The sequence below is a fragment of the Oncorhynchus masou genome, chromosome 2 (assembly GCF_036934945.1).
Source record: "Oncorhynchus masou masou isolate Uvic2021 chromosome 2, UVic_Omas_1.1, whole genome shotgun sequence".
NCBI classification, from domain to species: domain Eukaryota; kingdom Metazoa; phylum Chordata; class Actinopteri; order Salmoniformes; family Salmonidae; genus Oncorhynchus; species Oncorhynchus masou.
In genome coordinates, this window is record NC_088213.1 from 2365424 (window position 1) to 2382356 (window position 16933).

At 47.0% G+C, this 16933-nt stretch overlaps 1 protein-coding gene across 1 annotated transcript in view; it reads right to left on the reverse strand.

The window, feature by feature from the left end:
- Positions 1–16933, reverse strand: part of LOC135554425 (FH1/FH2 domain-containing protein 1-like) — a 261547-nt gene that overhangs the window by 68657 nt on the left and 175957 nt on the right. Inside the window, 1 exon segment of the mRNA XM_064986740.1 lies at positions 7951–8168. Coding sequence (XP_064842812.1) covers positions 7951–8168 — 218 coding nt within the window.

The window sequence follows — 16933 nt, forward strand, 5'->3', positions numbered from 1 at the left end:
AGCATGTGTTCATCTCTAACTCTGCTATAGATCAGTCAGCATGTGTTCATCTCTAACTCTGCTATAGATCAGTCAGCATGTGTTCATCTCTCACTCTGCTATAGATCAGTCAGCATGTGTTCATCTCTAACTCTGCTATAGATCAGTCAGCATGTGTTGAGTTGTGTAACTCTGCTATAGATCAGTCAGCATGTGTTCATCTCTAACTCTGCTATAGATCAGTCAGCATGTGTTCATCTCTAACTCTGCTATAGATCAGTCAGCATGTGTTCATCTCTAACTCTGCTATAGATCAGTCAGCATGTGTTGAGCTGTGTAACTCTGCTATAGATCAGTCAGCATGTGTTGAGCTGTGTAACTCTGCTATAGATCAGTCAGCATGTGTTCATCTCTAACTCTGCTATAGATCAGTCAGCATGTGTTCATCTCTCACTCTACTATAGATCAGTCAGCATGTGTCCAGCTGTGTAACTCTGATATAAATCAGTCAGCATGTGTTCATCTCTAACTCTGCTATAGATCAGTCAGCATGTGTTCATCTCTAACTCTGCTATAGATCAGTCAGCATGTGTTCATCTCTAACTCTGCTATAGATCAGTCAGCATGTGTTCATCTCTCACTCTGCTATAGATCAGTCAGCATGTGTTCATCTCTAACTCTGCTATAGATCAGTCAGCATGTGTTGAGCTGTGTAACTCTGCTATAGATCAGTCAGCATGTGTTCATCTCTAACTCTGCTATAGATCAGTCAGCATGTGTTCATCTCTAACTCTGCTATAGATCAGTCAGCATGTGTTCATCTCTAACTCTGCTATAGATCAGTCAGCATGTGTTGAGCTGTGTAACTCTGCTATAGATCAGTCAGCATGTGTTGAGCTGTGTAACTCTGCTATAAATCAGTCAGCATGTGTTCATCTCTAACTCTGCTATAAATCAGTCAGCATGTGTTCATCTCTAACTCTGCTATAGATCAGTCAGCATGTGTTCATCTCTCACTCTGCTATAGATCAGTCAGCATGTGTTCATCTCTCACTCTGCTATAGATCAGTCAGCATGTGTTCATCTCTCACTCTGCTATATATCAGTCAGCATGTGTTCATCTCTCACTCTGCTATAGATCAGTCAGCATGTGTTCATCTCTCACTCTGCTATAGATCAGTCAGCATGTGTTCATCTCTAACTCTGCTATAGATCAGTCAGCATGTGTTGAGCTGTGTAACTCTGATATAGATCAGTCAGCATGTGTTGAGCTGTGTAACTCTGCTATAGATCAGTCAGCATGTGTTGAGCTGTGTAACTCTGCTATAGATCAGTCAGCATGTGTTCATCTCTAACTCTGCTATAGATCAGTCAGCATGTGTTCATCTCTCACTCTGCTATAGATCAGTCAGCATGTGTTCATCTCTCACTCTGCTATAGATCAGTCAGCATGTGTTCATCTCTAACTCTGCTATAGATCAGTCAGCATGTGTTCATCTCTCACTCTGCTATAGATCAGTCTGCATGTGTTCATCTCTAACTCTGCTAAAGATCAGTCAGCATGTGTTCATCTCTCACTCTGCTATAGATCAGTCAGCATGTGTTCATCTCTAACTCTGCTACAGATCAGTCAGCATGTGTTCATCTCGAACTCTGCTATAGATCAGTCAGCATGTGTTCATCTCTAACTCTGATATAGATCAGTCAGCATGTGTTCATCTCTCACTCTACTATAGATCAGTCAGCATGTGTCCAGCTGTGTAACTCTGCTATAGATCAGTCAGCATGTGTTCATCTCTAACTCTGCTATAGATCAGTCAGCATGTGTTCATCTCTCACTCTGCTATAGATCAGACAGCATGTGTTCATCTCTCACTCTGCTATAGATCAGTCAGCATGTGTTCATCTCTAACTCTGCTACAGATCAGTCAGCATGTGTTCATCTCCAACTCTGCTATAGATCAGTCAGCATGTGTTCATCTCTAACTCTGATATAGATCAGTCAGCATGTGTTCATCTCTAACTCTGCTATAGATCAGTCAGCATGTGTTCATCTCTAACTCTGCTATAGATCAGTCAGCATGTGTTCAGCTGTGTAACTCTGCTATAGATCAGTCAGCATGTGTTCATCTCTAACTCTGCTATAGATCAGTCAGCATGTGTTGAGCTGTGTAACTCTGCTATAGATCAGTCAGCATGTGTTGAGCTTTGTAACTCTGATATAGATCAGTCAGCATGTGTTGAGCTGTGTAACTCTGCTATAGATCAGTCAGCATGTGTTCATCTCTAACTCTGCTATAGATCAGTCAGCATGTGTTCATCTCTCACTCTACTATAGATCAGTCAGCATGTGTCCAGCTGTGTAACTCTGCTATAGATCAGTCAGCATGTGTTCATCTCTCACTCTGCTATAGATCAGTCTGCATGTGTTCATCTCTAACTCTGCTAAAGATCAGTCAGCATGTGTTCATCTCTCACTCTGCTATAGATCAGTCAGCATGTGTTCATCTCTAACTCTGCTACAGATCAGTCAGCATGTGTTCATCTCGAACTCTGCTATAGATCAGTCAGCATGTGTTCATCTCTAACTCTGATATAGATCAGTCAGCATGTGTTCATCTCTCACTCTACTATAGATCAGTCAGCATGTGTCCAGCTGTGTAACTCTGCTATAAATCAGTCAGCATGTGTTCATCTCTAACTCTGCTATAGATCAGTCAGCATGTGTTCATCTCTAACTCTGGCTATAGATCAGTCAGCATGTGTTGATCTCTAACTCTGCTGTAGATCAGTCAGCATGTGTTCATCTCTAACTCTGCTATAGATCAGTCAGCATGTGTTCATCTCTAACTCTGCTATAGATCAGTCAGCATGTGTTCATCTCTAACTCTGCTATAGATCAGTCAGCATGTGTTCATCTCTAACTCTGCTGTAGATCAGTCTGCATGTGTTCATCTGTGTAACTCTGCTATAGATCAGTCAGCATGTGTTCATCTCTAACTCTGCTATAGATCAGTCAGCATGTGTTCATCTCTAACTCTGCTATAGATCAGTCAGCATGTGTTCATCTCTAACTCTGCTATAGATCAGTCAGCATGTGTTCATCTCTAACTCTGCTATAGATCAGTCAGCATGTGTTCATCTCTAACTCTGCTATAGATCAGTCAGCATGTGTTCAGCTGTGTAACTCTGCTATAGATCAGTCAGCATGTGTTCATCTCTAACTCTGGCTATAGATCAGTCAGCATGTGTTCATCTCTAACTCTGCTATAGATCAGTCAGCATGTGTTCATCGCTAACTCTGCTATAGATCAGTCAGCATGTGTTCATCGCTAACTCTGCTATAGATCAGTCAGCATGTGTTCATCGCTAACTCTGCTATAGATCAGTCAGCATGTGTTCAGCTGTGTAACTCTGCTATAGATCAGTCAGCATGTGTTCATCTCTAACTCTGCTATAGATCAGTCAGCATGTGTTCATCTCTAACTCTGGCTATAGATCAGTCAGCATGTGTTCATCTCTAACTCTGCTATAGATCAGTCAGCATGTGTTCATCTCTAACTCTGCTATAGATCAGTCAGCATGTGTTCATCTCTAACTCTGCTATAGATCAGTCAGCGTGTGTTCATCTCTAACTCTGCTATAGATCAGTCAGCATGTGTTCATCTCTAACTCTGCTATAGATCAGTCAGCATGTGTTCATCTCTAACTCTGCTATAGATCAGTCAGCATGTGTTCATCTCTAACTCTGCTATAGATCAGTCAGCATGTGTTCATCTCTAACTCTGCTATAGATCAGTCAGCATGTGTTCATCTCTAACTCTGCTATAGATCAGCCAGCATGTGTTCATCTCTAACTCTGCTATAGATCAGTCAGCATGTGTTCATCTCTAACTCTGCTATAGATCAGTCAGCATGTGTTCATCTCTAACTCTGCTATAGATCAGTCAGCATGTGTTCAGCTGTGTAACTCTGCTATAGATCAGTCAGCATGTGTTCATCTCTAACTCTGCTATAGATCAGTCAGCATGTGTTCAGCTGTGTAACTCTGCTATAGATCAGTCAGCATGTGTTCAGCTGTGTAACTCTGCTATAGATCAGTCAGCATGTGTTCATCTCTAACTCTGCTATAGATCAGTCAGCATGTGTTCATCTCTAACTCTGCTATAGATCAGTCAGCATGTGTTCATCTCTAACTCTGCTATAGATCAGTCAGCATGTGTTGAGCTGTGTAACTCTGCTATAGATCAGTCAGCATGTGTTCAGCTGTGTAACTCTGCTATAGATCAGTCAGCATGTGTTCAGCTGTGTAACTCTGCTATAGATCAGTCAGCATTTTTCTAGTCCCATCAACTAACGGATTCTGAAAGACTAGAACTCATCCCTACCACGTGGCCTAGGGCGGTGTACCAGTCCCAGGGCGGTGTACCAGTCCCAGGGCGGTGTACCAGTCCCAGGGCGGTGTACCAGTCCCAGCCACAGTGTCAGGCCTCATGTCTACCCTACCTAGGGTGGTGTACCAGTCCCAGCCACAGTGTCAGGCCTCATGTCTACCCTACCTAGGGTGGTGTACCAGTCCCAGCCACAGTGTCAGGCCTCATGTCTACCCTACCTAGGGTGGTGTACCAGTCCCAGCCACAGTGTCATGTCTCCTCTACCTAGGGTGGTGTACCAGTCCCAGCCACAGTGTCAGGCCTCATGTCTACCCTACCTAGGGTGGTGTACCAGTCCCAGCCACAGTGTCAGGCCTCATGTCTACCCTACCTAGGGTGGTGTACCAGTCCCAGCCACAGTGTCATGTCTCCTCTACCTAGGGTGGTGTACCAGTCCCAGCCACAGTGTCATGTCTCCTCTACCTAGGGTGGTGTACCAGTCCCAGCCAGTGTCATGTCTCCTCTACCTAGGGTGGTGTACCAGTCCCAGCCACAGTGTCATGTCTCCTCTACCTAGGGTGGTGTACCAGTCCCAGCCAGTGTCATGTCTCCTCTACCTAGGGTGGTGTACCAGTCCCAGCCACAGTGTCATGTCTCCTCTACCTAGGGTGGTGTACCAGTCCCAGCCACAGTGTCATGTCTCCTCTACCTAGGGTGGTGTACCAGTCCCAGCCACAGTGTCATGTATCCTCTACCTAGGGTGGTGTACCAGTCCCAGCCACAGTGTCATGTCTCCTCTACCTAGGGTGGTGTACCAGTCCCAGCCACAGTGTCATGTATCCTCTACCTAGGGTGGTGTACCAGTCCCAGCCACAGTGTCATGTCTCCTCTACCTAGGGTGGTGTACCAGTCCCAGCCAGTGTCATGTCTCCTCTACCTAGGGTGGTGTACCAGTCCCAGCCACAGTGTCATGTCTCCTCTACCTAGGGTGGTGTACCAGTCCCAGCCACAGTGTCATGTCTCCTCTACCTAGGGTGGTGTACCAGTCCCAGCCACAGTGTCATGTCTCCTCTACCTAGGGTGGTGTACCAGTCCCAGCCACAGTGTCATGTCTCCTCTACCTAGGGTGGTGTACCAGTCCCAGCCAGTGTCATGTCTCCTCTACCTAGGGTGGTGTACCAGTCCCAGCCACAGTGTCATGTCTCCTCTACCTAGGGTGGTGTACCAGTCCCAGCCAGTGTCATGTCTCCTCTACCTAGGGTGGTGTACCAGTCCCAGCCACAGTGTCATGTCTCCTCTACCTAGGGTGGTGTACCAGTCCCAGCCACAGTGTCATGTCTCCTCTACCTAGGGTGGTGTACCAGTCCCAGCCACAGTGTCATGTATCCTCTACCTAGGGTGGTGTACCAGTCCCAGCCACAGTGTCATGTCTCCTCTACCTAGGGTGGTGTACCAGTCCCAGCCACAGTGTCATGTATCCTCTACCTAGGGTGGTGTACCAGTCCCAGCCACAGTGTCATGTCTCCTCTACCTAGGGTGGTGTACCAGTCCCAGCCAGTGTCATGTCTCCTCTACCTAGGGTGGTGTACCAGTCCCAGCCACAGTGTCATGTCTCCTCTACCTAGGGTGGTGTACCAGTCCCAGCCAGTGTCATGTCTCCTCTACCTAGGGTGGTGTACCAGTCCCAGCCACAGTGTCATGTCTCCTCTACCTAGGGTGGTGTACCAGTCCCAGCCACAGTGTCATGTCTCCTCTACCTAGGGTGGTGTACCAGTCCCAGCCACAGTGTCATGTCTCCTCTACCTAGGGTGGTGTACCAGTCCCAGCCACAGTGTCATGTATCCTCTACCTAGGGTGGTGTACCAGTCCCAGCCACAGTGTCATGTCTCCTCTACCTAGGGTGGTGTACCAGTCCCAGCCACAGTGTCATGTATCCTCTACCTAGGGTGGTGTACCAGTCCCAGCCACAGTGTCATGTCTCCTCTACCTAGGGTGGTGTACCAGTCCCAGCCAGTGTCATGTCTCCTCTACCTAGGGTGGTGTACCAGTCCCAGCCACAGTGTCATGTCTCCTCTACCTAGGGTGGTGTACCAGTCCCAGCCAGTGTCATGTCTCCTCTACCTAGGGTGGTGTACCAGTCCCAGCCACAGTGTCATGTCTCCTCTACCTAGGGTGGTGTACCAGTCCCAGCCACAGTGTCATGTCTCCTCTACCTAGGGTGGTGTACCAGTCCCAGCCACAGTGTCATGTATCCTCTACCTAGGGTGGTGTACCAGTCCCAGCCACAGTGTCATGTATCCTCTACCTAGGGTGGTGTACCAGTCCCAGCCACAGTGTCATGTATCCTCTACCTAGGGTGGTGTACCAGTCCCAGCCAGTTTAAGGGTTTGGTCGGCTCTAGCGCCTCCTGTGGCGGGCTGGGCGTAGTGCACGCTGACACGGTCGCCAGGTGTACGGTTGTTTCCTCCGACACATTGGTGCGGCTGGCTTCCGGGTTAAGTGGGCATTGTGTCAAGAAGCAGTGCGGCCTGGTTGGGTTGTGCCCGTATGGGAGTTGCAGCGATGAGACAAGACTAACTACCAATCGGAAACGAGGGATTTTGGGGAGAATTTTTTTTAAAAATACAACAAAAAAAAAGTAATAAAAGAAACAATAAAAAGGGGTGTTGTACAAAACAAAGTCATCAGTGATTGGATGATCTCTAACCAATCAGAGTATCAAAAAGAATGACCATCTTCAAAACGCTGCTTTACTCACATGTGTTCTGGCTCTGGCAACCCATTGGTTTCTAGGACCAATCAGAACAGTTTGAATTTGTTCACGTTCCAGAAATTGGTCGGGGAGGTACTCGGATCCAGACTCATTGCAGATAAGTATCTAACGTCCGTGGGCGTGGCCTTGCATTTGTCTGAGCAAGGAGTTTGGGTAGCCAGACAACCTTGACACAACCTCTCTGTATCTTCCCCACTGTCATCCGCTCTCTCTCTGTTCAATAAAATCAGAACAGATCCCCATTGTCTTCCTCTCTCTGTTCAATAAAATCAGAACAGATCCCCACTGTCTTCCTCTCTCTGTTCAATAAAGTCAGACAGATCCCCACTGTCTTCCTCTCTCTGTTCAATAAAGTCATAACAGATCCCCACTGTCTTCCTCTCTCTGTTCAATAAAGTTAGAACAGATCCCCACTGTCATCCTGTCTCTGTTCAATAAAGTCAGAACAGATCCCCACAGTCTTCCTCTCTCTGTTCAATAAAGTCAGAACAGATCCCCACAGTCTTCCTCTCTCTGTTCAATAAATTCAGAACAGATCCCCACAGTCTTCCTCTCTCTGTTCAATAAAGTCAGAGCAGATCCCCACAGTCTTCCTCTCTCTGTTCAATAAAGTCAGAGCAGATCCCCACAGTCTTCCTCTCTCTGTTCAATAAAGTCAGAACAGATCCCCACAGTCTTCCTCTCTCTGTTCAATAAATTCAGAACAGATCCCCACAGTCTTCCTCTCTCTGTTCAATAAAGTCAGAGCAGATCCCCACAGTCTTCCTCTCTCTGTTCAATAAAGTTAGAACATTGATTAAAAAAAAGACACTAATGAATTCCTACCTTGAGGCTAGATAGACGTTCCTTCACACTGCTACCAGCCCTGCCCAGCCCTCTGTGGTCCTCTGGCTCTCCGGAGAGGCTCTCCTCGGGGTCGAGGTTGGGGTCGGGGTTGGTGCCTGACGGCCGGTCCCCTGAAGACCCTGAGGAGTTATTGGCGTAGAGCATGTTCAGCATGAACTTCTTGTCGTTGGAGAGGTGTTTCTGTTGGACACTGACACCTACAGGACAGGAGGGGAAGGACAGCTGCATGTTACGATCATCATATTCACACACATAGCAGTAGAGATATCTATAAATATATACATATATAGATATATTTTTTTAACCTTTATTTAACTAGGCAAGTCAGTTAAGAACAAATTCTTATTTTCAAAGACGGCCTAGGAACAGTGGGTTAACTGCCTTGTTCAGGGGAACAGTGGGTTAACTGCCTTGTTCAGGGGAACAGTGGGTTAACTGCCTTGTTCAGGGGAACAGTGGGTTAACTGCCTTGTTCAGGGGAACAGTGGGTTAACTGCCTTGTTCAGGGGAACAGTGGGTCAACTGCCTCGTTCAGGGGAACAGTGGGTCAACTGCCTCGTTCAGGGGAACAGTGGGTCAACTGCCTCGTTCAGGGGAACAGTGGGTCAACTGCCTCGTTCAGGGGAACAGTGGGTCAACTGCCTCGTTCAGGGGAACAGTGGGTCAACTGCCTCGTTCAGGGGAACAGTGGGTCAACTGCCTCGTTCAGGGGAACAGTGGGTCAACTGCCTTGTTCAGGGGAAAAGTGGGTCAACTGCCTCGTTCAGGGGAACAGTGGGTTAACTGCCTCATTCAGGGGAACAGTGGGTTAACTGCCTCGTTCAGGGGAACAGTGGGTTAACTGCCTTGTAGAGTAACTGTTACTATTCCAGGTCTACTCCTCCTCAGTAACTGTTACTGTTCCAGGTCTACTCCTCCTCAGTAACTATTCCAGGTCTATTCCTCCTCAGTAACTGTTACTGTTCCAGGTCTATTCCCCCTCAGTAACTGTTACTGTTCCAGGTCTATTCCTCCTCAGTAACTATTCCAGGTCTACTCCTCCTCAGTAACTATTCCAGGTCTATTCCTCCTCAGTAACTATTCCAGGTCTACTCCTCCTCAGTAACTATTCCGGGTCTACTCCTCCTCAGTAACTATTCCAGGTCTACTCCTCCTCAGTAACTATTCCAGGTCTACTCCTCCTCAGTAACTATTCCAGGTCTACTCCTCCTCAGTAACTATTCCGGGTCTACTCCTCCTCAGTAACTATTCCGGGTCTACTCCTCCTCAGTAACTATTCCGGGTCTACTCCTCCTCAGTAACTATTCCGGGTCTACTCCTCCTCAGTAACTATTCCGGGTCTACTCCTCCTCAGTAACTATTCCGGGTCTACTCCTCCTCAGTAACTATTCCAGGTCTACTCCTCCTCAGTAACTATTCCAGGTCTACTCCTCCTCAGTAACTATTCCAGGTCTACTCCTCCTCAGTAACTATTCCAGGTCTACTCCTCCTCAGTAACTATTCCAGGTCTACTCCTCCTCAGTAACTATTCCGGGTCTACTCCTCCTCAGTAACTATTCCGGGTCTACTCCTCCTCAGTAACTATTCCGGGTCTACTCCTCCTCAGTAACTATTCCAGGTCTACTCCTCCTCAGTAACTATTCCAGGTCTTCTACTCCTCGGTAACTATTCCGGGTCTTCTACTCCTCGGTAACTATTCCGGGTCTATTCCTCCTCGGTAACTATTCCGGGTCTACTCCTCCTCAGTAACAATTCCGGGTCTACTCCTCCTCAGTAACTATTCCGGGTCTACTCCTCCTCAGTAACTATTCCAGGTCTACTCCTCCTCAGTAACTATTCCAGGTCTACTCCTCCTCAGTAACTATTCCAGGTCTACTCCTCCTCAGTAACTATTCCAGGTCTACTCCTCCTCAGTAACTATTCCGGGTCTACTCCTCCTCAGTAACTATTCCGGGTCTACTCCTCCTCAGTAACTATTCCGGGTCTACTCCTCCTCAGTAACTATTACGGGTCTACTCCTCCTCAGTAACTATTCCGGGTCTACTCCTCCTCAGTAACTATTCCAGGTCTACTCCTCCTCAGTAACTATTCCAGGTCTACTCCTCCTCAGTAACTGTTACTATTCCAGGTATTCTACTCCTCAGTAACTATTCCAGGTCTACTCCTCCTCAGTAACTATTCCGGGTCTACTCCTCCTCAGTAACTATTCCGGGTCTACTCCTCCTCAGTAACTATTCCGGGTCTACTCCTCCTCAGTAACTATTCCGGGTCTACTCCTCCTCAGTAACTATTCCGGGTCTACTCCTCCTCAGTAACTATTCCGGGTCTACTCCTCCTCAGTAACTATTCCGGGTCTACTCCTCCTCAGTAACTATTCCGGGTCTACTCCTCCTCAGTAACTATTCCAGGTCTACTCCTCCTCAGTAACTATTCCGGGTCTACTCCTCCTCAGTAACTATTCCGGGTCTACTCCTCCTCAGTAACTATTCCGGGTCTACTCCTCCTCAGTAACTATTCCGGGTCTACTCCTCCTCAGTAACTATTCCAGGTCTACTCCTCCTCAGTAACTATTCCGGGTCTACTCCTCCTCAGTAACTATTCCAGGTCTACTCCTCCTCAGTAACTATTCCGGGTCTACTCCTCCTCAGTAACTATTCCGGGTCTACTCCTCCTCAGTAACTATTCCGGGTCTACTCCTCCTCAGTAACTATTCCGGGTCTACTCCTCCTCAGTAACTATTCCGGGTCTACTCCTCCTCAGTAACTATTCCGGGTCTACTCCTCCTCAGTAACTATTCCGGGTCTACTCCTCCTCAGTAACTATTCCAGGTCTACTCCTCCTCAGTAACTATTCCAGGTCTACTCCTCCTCAGTAACTATTCCAGGTCTACTCCTCCTCAGTAACTATTCCAGGTCTACTCCTCCTCAGTAACTATTCCAGGTCTACTCCTCCTCAGTAACTATTCCGGGTCTACTCCTCCTCAGTAACTATTCCGGGTCTACTCCTCCTCAGTAACTATTCCGGGTCTTCTACTCCTCAGTAACTATTCCGGGTCTACTCCTCCTCAGTAACTATTCCGGGTCTACTCCTCCTCAGTAACTATTCCGGGTCTACTCCTCCTCAGTAACTATTCCGGGTCTACTCCTCCTCAGTAACTATTCCGGGTCTACTCCTCCTCAGTAACTATTCCGGGTCTACTCCTCCTCAGTAACTATTCCGGGTCTACTCCTCCTCAGTAACTATTCCGGGTCTACTCCTCCTCAGTAACTATTCCAGGTCTACTCCTCCTCAGTAACTATTCCAGGTCTACTCATCCTCAGTAACTATTCCAGGTCTACTCCTCCTCAGTAACTATTCCAGGTCTACTCCTCCTCAGTAACTATTCCAGGTCTACTCCTCCTCAGTAACTATTCCAGGTCTACTCCTCCTCAGTAACTATTCCAGGTCTACTCCTCCTCAGTAACTATTCCAGGTCTACTCCTCCTCAGTAACTATTCCAGGTCTACTCCTCCTCAGTAACTATTCCAGGTCTACTCCTCCTCAGTAACTATTCCAGGTCTACTCCTCCTCGGTAACTATTCCAGGTCTACTCCTCCTCAGTAACTATTCCAGGTCTATTCCTCCTCAGTAACTATTCCAGGTCTACTCCTCCACAGTAACTATTCCAGGTCTACTCCTCCTCAGTAACTGTTACTATTCCAGGTCTACTCCTCCTCGGTAACTGTTACTATTCCAGGTCTACTCCTCCTCGGTAACTCTTCCAGGTCTACTCCTCCTCAGTAACTATTCCAGGTCTATTCCTCCTCAGTAACTGTTACTATTCCAGGTCTACTCCTCCTCAGTAACTATTCCAGGTCTTCTACTCCTCAGTAACTATTCCAGGTCTACTCCTCCTCAGTAACTATTCCGGGTCTACTCCTCCTCAGTAACTATTCCAGGTCTACTCCTCCTCAGTAACTATTCCAGGTCTACTCCTCCTCAGTAACTATTCCAGGTCTACTCCTCCTCAGTAACTATTCCAGGTCTACTCCTCCTCAGTAACTATTCCAGGTCTACTCCTCCTCAGTAACTATTCCAGGTCTTCTACTCCTCAGTAACTATTCCAGGTCTATTCCTCCTCAGTAACTATTCCAGGTCTACTCCTCCTCAGTAACTATTCCAGGTCTACTCCTCCTCAGTAACTATTCCAGGTCTACTCCTCCTCAGCAACTATTCCAGGTCTATTCCTCCTCAGTAACTATTCCAGGTCTACTCCTCCTCAGTAACTATTCCAGGTCTTCTACTCCTCAGTAACTATTCCAGGTCTACTCCTCCTCAGTAACTATTCCAGGTCTACTCCTCCTCGGTAACTATTCCAGGTCTACTCCTCCTCGGTAACTATTCCGGGTCTATTCCTCCTCGGTAACTATTCCAGGTCTACTCCTCCTCAGTAACTATTCCAGGTCTACTCCTCCTCAGTAACTATTCCAGGTCTACTCCTCCTCAGTAACTATTCCAGGTCTACTCCTCCTCGGTAACTATTCCAGGTCTATTCCTCCTCAGTAACTATTCCAGGTCTACTCCTCCTCGGTAACTATTCCAGGTCTACTCCTCCTCAGTAACTATTCCAGGTCTACTCCTCCTCAGTAACTATTCCAGGTCTACTCCTCCTCAGTAACTATTCCAGGTCTATTCCTCCTCAGTAACTATTCCAGGTCTACTCCTCCTCAGTAACTATTCCAGGTCTTCTACTCCTCAGTAACTATTCCAGGTCTACTCCTCCTCAGTAACTATTCCAGGTCTACTCCTCCACAGTAACTATTCCAGGTCTACTCCTCCTCAGTAACTGTTACTATTCCAGGTCTACTCCTCCTCGGTAACTGTTACTATTCCAGGTCTACTCCTCCTCGGTAACTCTTCCAGGTCTACTCCTCCTCAGTAACTATTCCAGGTCTATTCCTCCTCAGTAACTGTTACTATTCCAGGTCTACTCCTCCTCAGTAACTATTCCAGGTCTTCTACTCCTCAGTAACTATTCCAGGTCTACTCCTCCTCAGTAACTATTCCGGGTCTACTCCTCCTCAGTAACTATTCCAGGTCTACTCCTCCTCAGTAACTATTCCAGGTCTACTCCTCCTCAGTAACTATTCCAGGTCTACTCCTCCTCAGTAACTATTCCAGGTCTACTCCTCCTCAGTAACTATTCCAGGTCTACTCCTCCTCAGTAACTATTCCAGGTCTTCTACTCCTCAGTAACTATTCCAGGTCTATTCCTCCTCAGTAACTATTCCAGGTCTACTCCTCCTCAGTAACTATTCCAGGTCTACTCCTCCTCAGTAACTATTCCAGGTCTACTCCTCCTCAGCAACTATTCCAGGTCTATTCCTCCTCAGTAACTATTCCAGGTCTACTCCTCCTCAGTAACTATTCCAGGTCTTCTACTCCTCAGTAACTATTCCAGGTCTACTCCTCCTCAGTAACTATTCCAGGTCTACTCCTCCTCAGTAACTATTCCAGGTCTACTCCTCCTCGGTAACTATTCCGGGTCTATTCCTCCTCGGTAACTATTCCAGGTCTACTCCTCCTCAGTAACTATTCCAGGTCTACTCCTCCTCAGTAACTATTCCAGGTCTACTCCTCCTCAGTAACTATTCCAGGTCTACTCCTCCTCGGTAACTATTCCAGGTCTATTCCTCCTCAGTAACTATTCCAGGTCTACTCCTCCTCGGTAACTATTCCAGGTCTACTCCTCCTCAGTAACTATTCCAGGTCTACTCCTCCTCAGTAACTATTCCAGGTCTACTCCTCCTCAGTAACTATTCCAGGTCTATTCCTCCTCAGTAACTATTCCAGGTCTACTCCTCCTCAGTAACTATTCCAGGTCTTCTACTCCTCAGTAACTATTCCAGGTCTACTCCTCCTCAGTAACTATTCCAGGTCTACTCCTCCACAGTAACTATTCCAGGTCTACTCCTCCTCAGTAACTGTTACTATTCCAGGTCTACTCCTCCTCAGTAACTATTCCGGGTCTACTCCTCCTCAGTAACTATTCCGGGTCTACTCCTCCTCAGTAACTATTCCGGGTCTACTCCTCCTCAGTAACTATTCCAGGTCTACTCCTCCTCAGTAACTATTCCAGGTCTACTCCTCCTCAGTAACTATTCCAGGTCTACTCCTCCTCAGTAACTATTCCAGGTCTACTCCTCCTCAGCAACTATTCCAGGTCTATTCCTCCTCAGTAACTATTCCAGGTCTACTCCTCCTCAGTAACTATTCCAGGTCTTCTACTCCTCAGTAACTATTCCAGGTCTACTCCTCCTCAGTAACTATTCCAGGTCTACTCCTCCTCAGTAACTATTCCAGGTCTACTCCTCCTCAGTAACTATTCCAGGTCTACTCCTCCTCAGTAACTATTCCAGGTCTACTCCTCCTCAGTAACTATTCCAGGTCTACTCCTCCTCAGTAACTATTCCAGGTCTACTCCTCCTCAGTAACTATTCCAGGTCTACTCCTCCTCAGTAACTATTCCAGGTCTACTCCTCCTCAGTAACTATTCCAGGTCTACTCCTCCTCGGTAACTATTCCAGGTCTACTCCTCCTCGGTAACTATTCCAGGTCTATTCCTCCTCAGTAACTATTCCAGGTCTACTCCTCCACAGTAACTATTCCAGGTCTACTCCTCCTCAGTAACTGTTACTATTCCAGGTCTACTCCTCCTCGGTAACTGTTACTATTCCAGGTCTACTCCTCCTCGGTAACTCTTCCAGGTCTACTCCTCCTCAGTAACTATTCCAGGTCTATTCCTCCTCAGTAACTGTTACTATTCCAGGTCTACTCCTCCTCAGTAACTATTCCAGGTCTTCTACTCCTCAGTAACTATTCCAGGTCTACTCCTCCTCAGTAACTATTCCGGGTCTACTCCTCCTCAGTAACTATTCCAGGTCTACTCCTCCTCAGTAACTATTCCAGGTCTACTCCTCCTCAGTAACTATTCCAGGTCTACTCCTCCTCAGTAACTATTCCAGGTCTACTCCTCCTCAGTAACTATTCCAGGTCTACTCCTCCTCAGTAACTATTCCAGGTCTACTCCTCCTCAGTAACTATTCCAGGTCTACTCCTCCTCAGTAACTATTCCAGGTCTACTCCTCCTCAGTAACTATTCCAGGTCTACTCCTCCTCAGTAACTATTCCAGGTCTACTCCTCCTCAGTAACTATTCCAGGTCTACTCCTCCTCAGTAACTATTCCAGGTCTACTCCTCCTCGGTAACTATTCCAGGTCTACTCCTCCTCAGTAACTATTCCAGGTCTATTCCTCCTCAGTAACTATTCCAGGTCTACTCCTCCACAGTAACTATTCCAGGTCTACTCCTCCTCAGTAACTGTTACTATTCCAGGTCTACTCCTCCTCGGTAACTGTTACTATTCCAGGTCTACTCCTCCTCGGTAACTCTTCCAGGTCTACTCCTCCTCAGTAACTATTCCAGGTCTATTCCTCCTCAGTAACTGTTACTATTCCAGGTCTACTCCTCCTCAGTAACTATTCCAGGTCTTCTACTCCTCAGTAACTATTCCAGGTCTACTCCTCCTCAGTAACTATTCCGGGTCTACTCCTCCTCAGTAACTATTCCAGGTCTACTCCTCCTCAGTAACTATTCCAGGTCTACTCCTCCTCAGTAACTATTCCAGGTCTACTCCTCCTCAGTAACTATTCCAGGTCTACTCCTCCTCAGTAACTATTCCAGGTCTACTCCTCCTCAGTAACTATTCCAGGTCTTCTACTCCTCAGTAACTATTCCAGGTCTATTCCTCCTCAGTAACTATTCCAGGTCTACTCCTCCTCAGTAACTATTCCAGGTCTACTCCTCCTCAGTAACTATTCCAGGTCTACTCCTCCTCAGTAACTATTCCAGGTCTACTCCTCCTCAGTAACTATTCCAGGTCTTCTACTCCTCAGTAACTATTCCAGGTCTATTCCTCCTCAGTAACTATTCCAGGTCTACTCCTCCTCAGTAACTATTCCAGGTCTACTCCTCCTCAGTAACTATTCCAGGTCTTCTACTCCTCAGTAACTATTCCAGGTCTATTCCTCCTCAGTAACTATTCCAGGTCTACTCCTCCTCAGTAACTATTCCAGGTCTACTCCTCCTCAGTAACTATTCCGGGTCTACTCCTCCTCGGTAACTATTCCAGGTCTATTCCTCCTCAGTAACTATTCCAGGTCTACTCCTCCTCGGTAACTATTCCAGGTCTACTCCTCCTCAGTAACTATTCCAGGTCTACTCCTCCTCAGTAACTATTCCAGGTCTACTCCTCCTCAGTAACTATTCCAGGTCTATTCCTCCTCAGTAACTATTCCAGGTCTACTCCTCCTCAGTAACTATTCCAGGTCTTCTACTCCTCAGTAACTATTCCAGGTCTACTCCTCCTCAGTAACTATTCCAGGTCTACTCCTCCTCAGTAACTATTCCAGGTCTACTCCTCCTCGGTAACTATTCCAGGTCTACTCCTCCTCGGTAACTATTCCAGGTCTACTCCTCCTCGGTAACTATTCCAGGTCTATTCCTCCTCAGTAACTATTCCAGGTCTACTCCTCCTCGGTAACTATTCCAGGTCTACTCCTCCTCAGTAACTATTCCAGGTCTACTCCTCCTCAGTAACTATTCCAGGTCTATTCCTCCTCAGTAACTATTCCAGGTCTACTCCTCCTCAGTAACTATTCCAGGTCTTCTACTCCTCAGTAACTATTCCAGGTCTACTCCTCCTCAGTAACTATTCCAGGTCTACTCCTCCTCAGTAACTATTCCAGGTCTACTCCTCCTCGGTAACTATTCCGGGTCTATTCCTCCTCGGTAACTATTCCAGGTCTACTCCTCCTCAGTAACTATTCCAGGTCTACTCCTCCTCAGTAACTATTCCAGGTCTACTCCTCCTCAGTAACTATTCCAGGTCTACTCCTCCTCGGTAACTATTCCAGGTCTATTC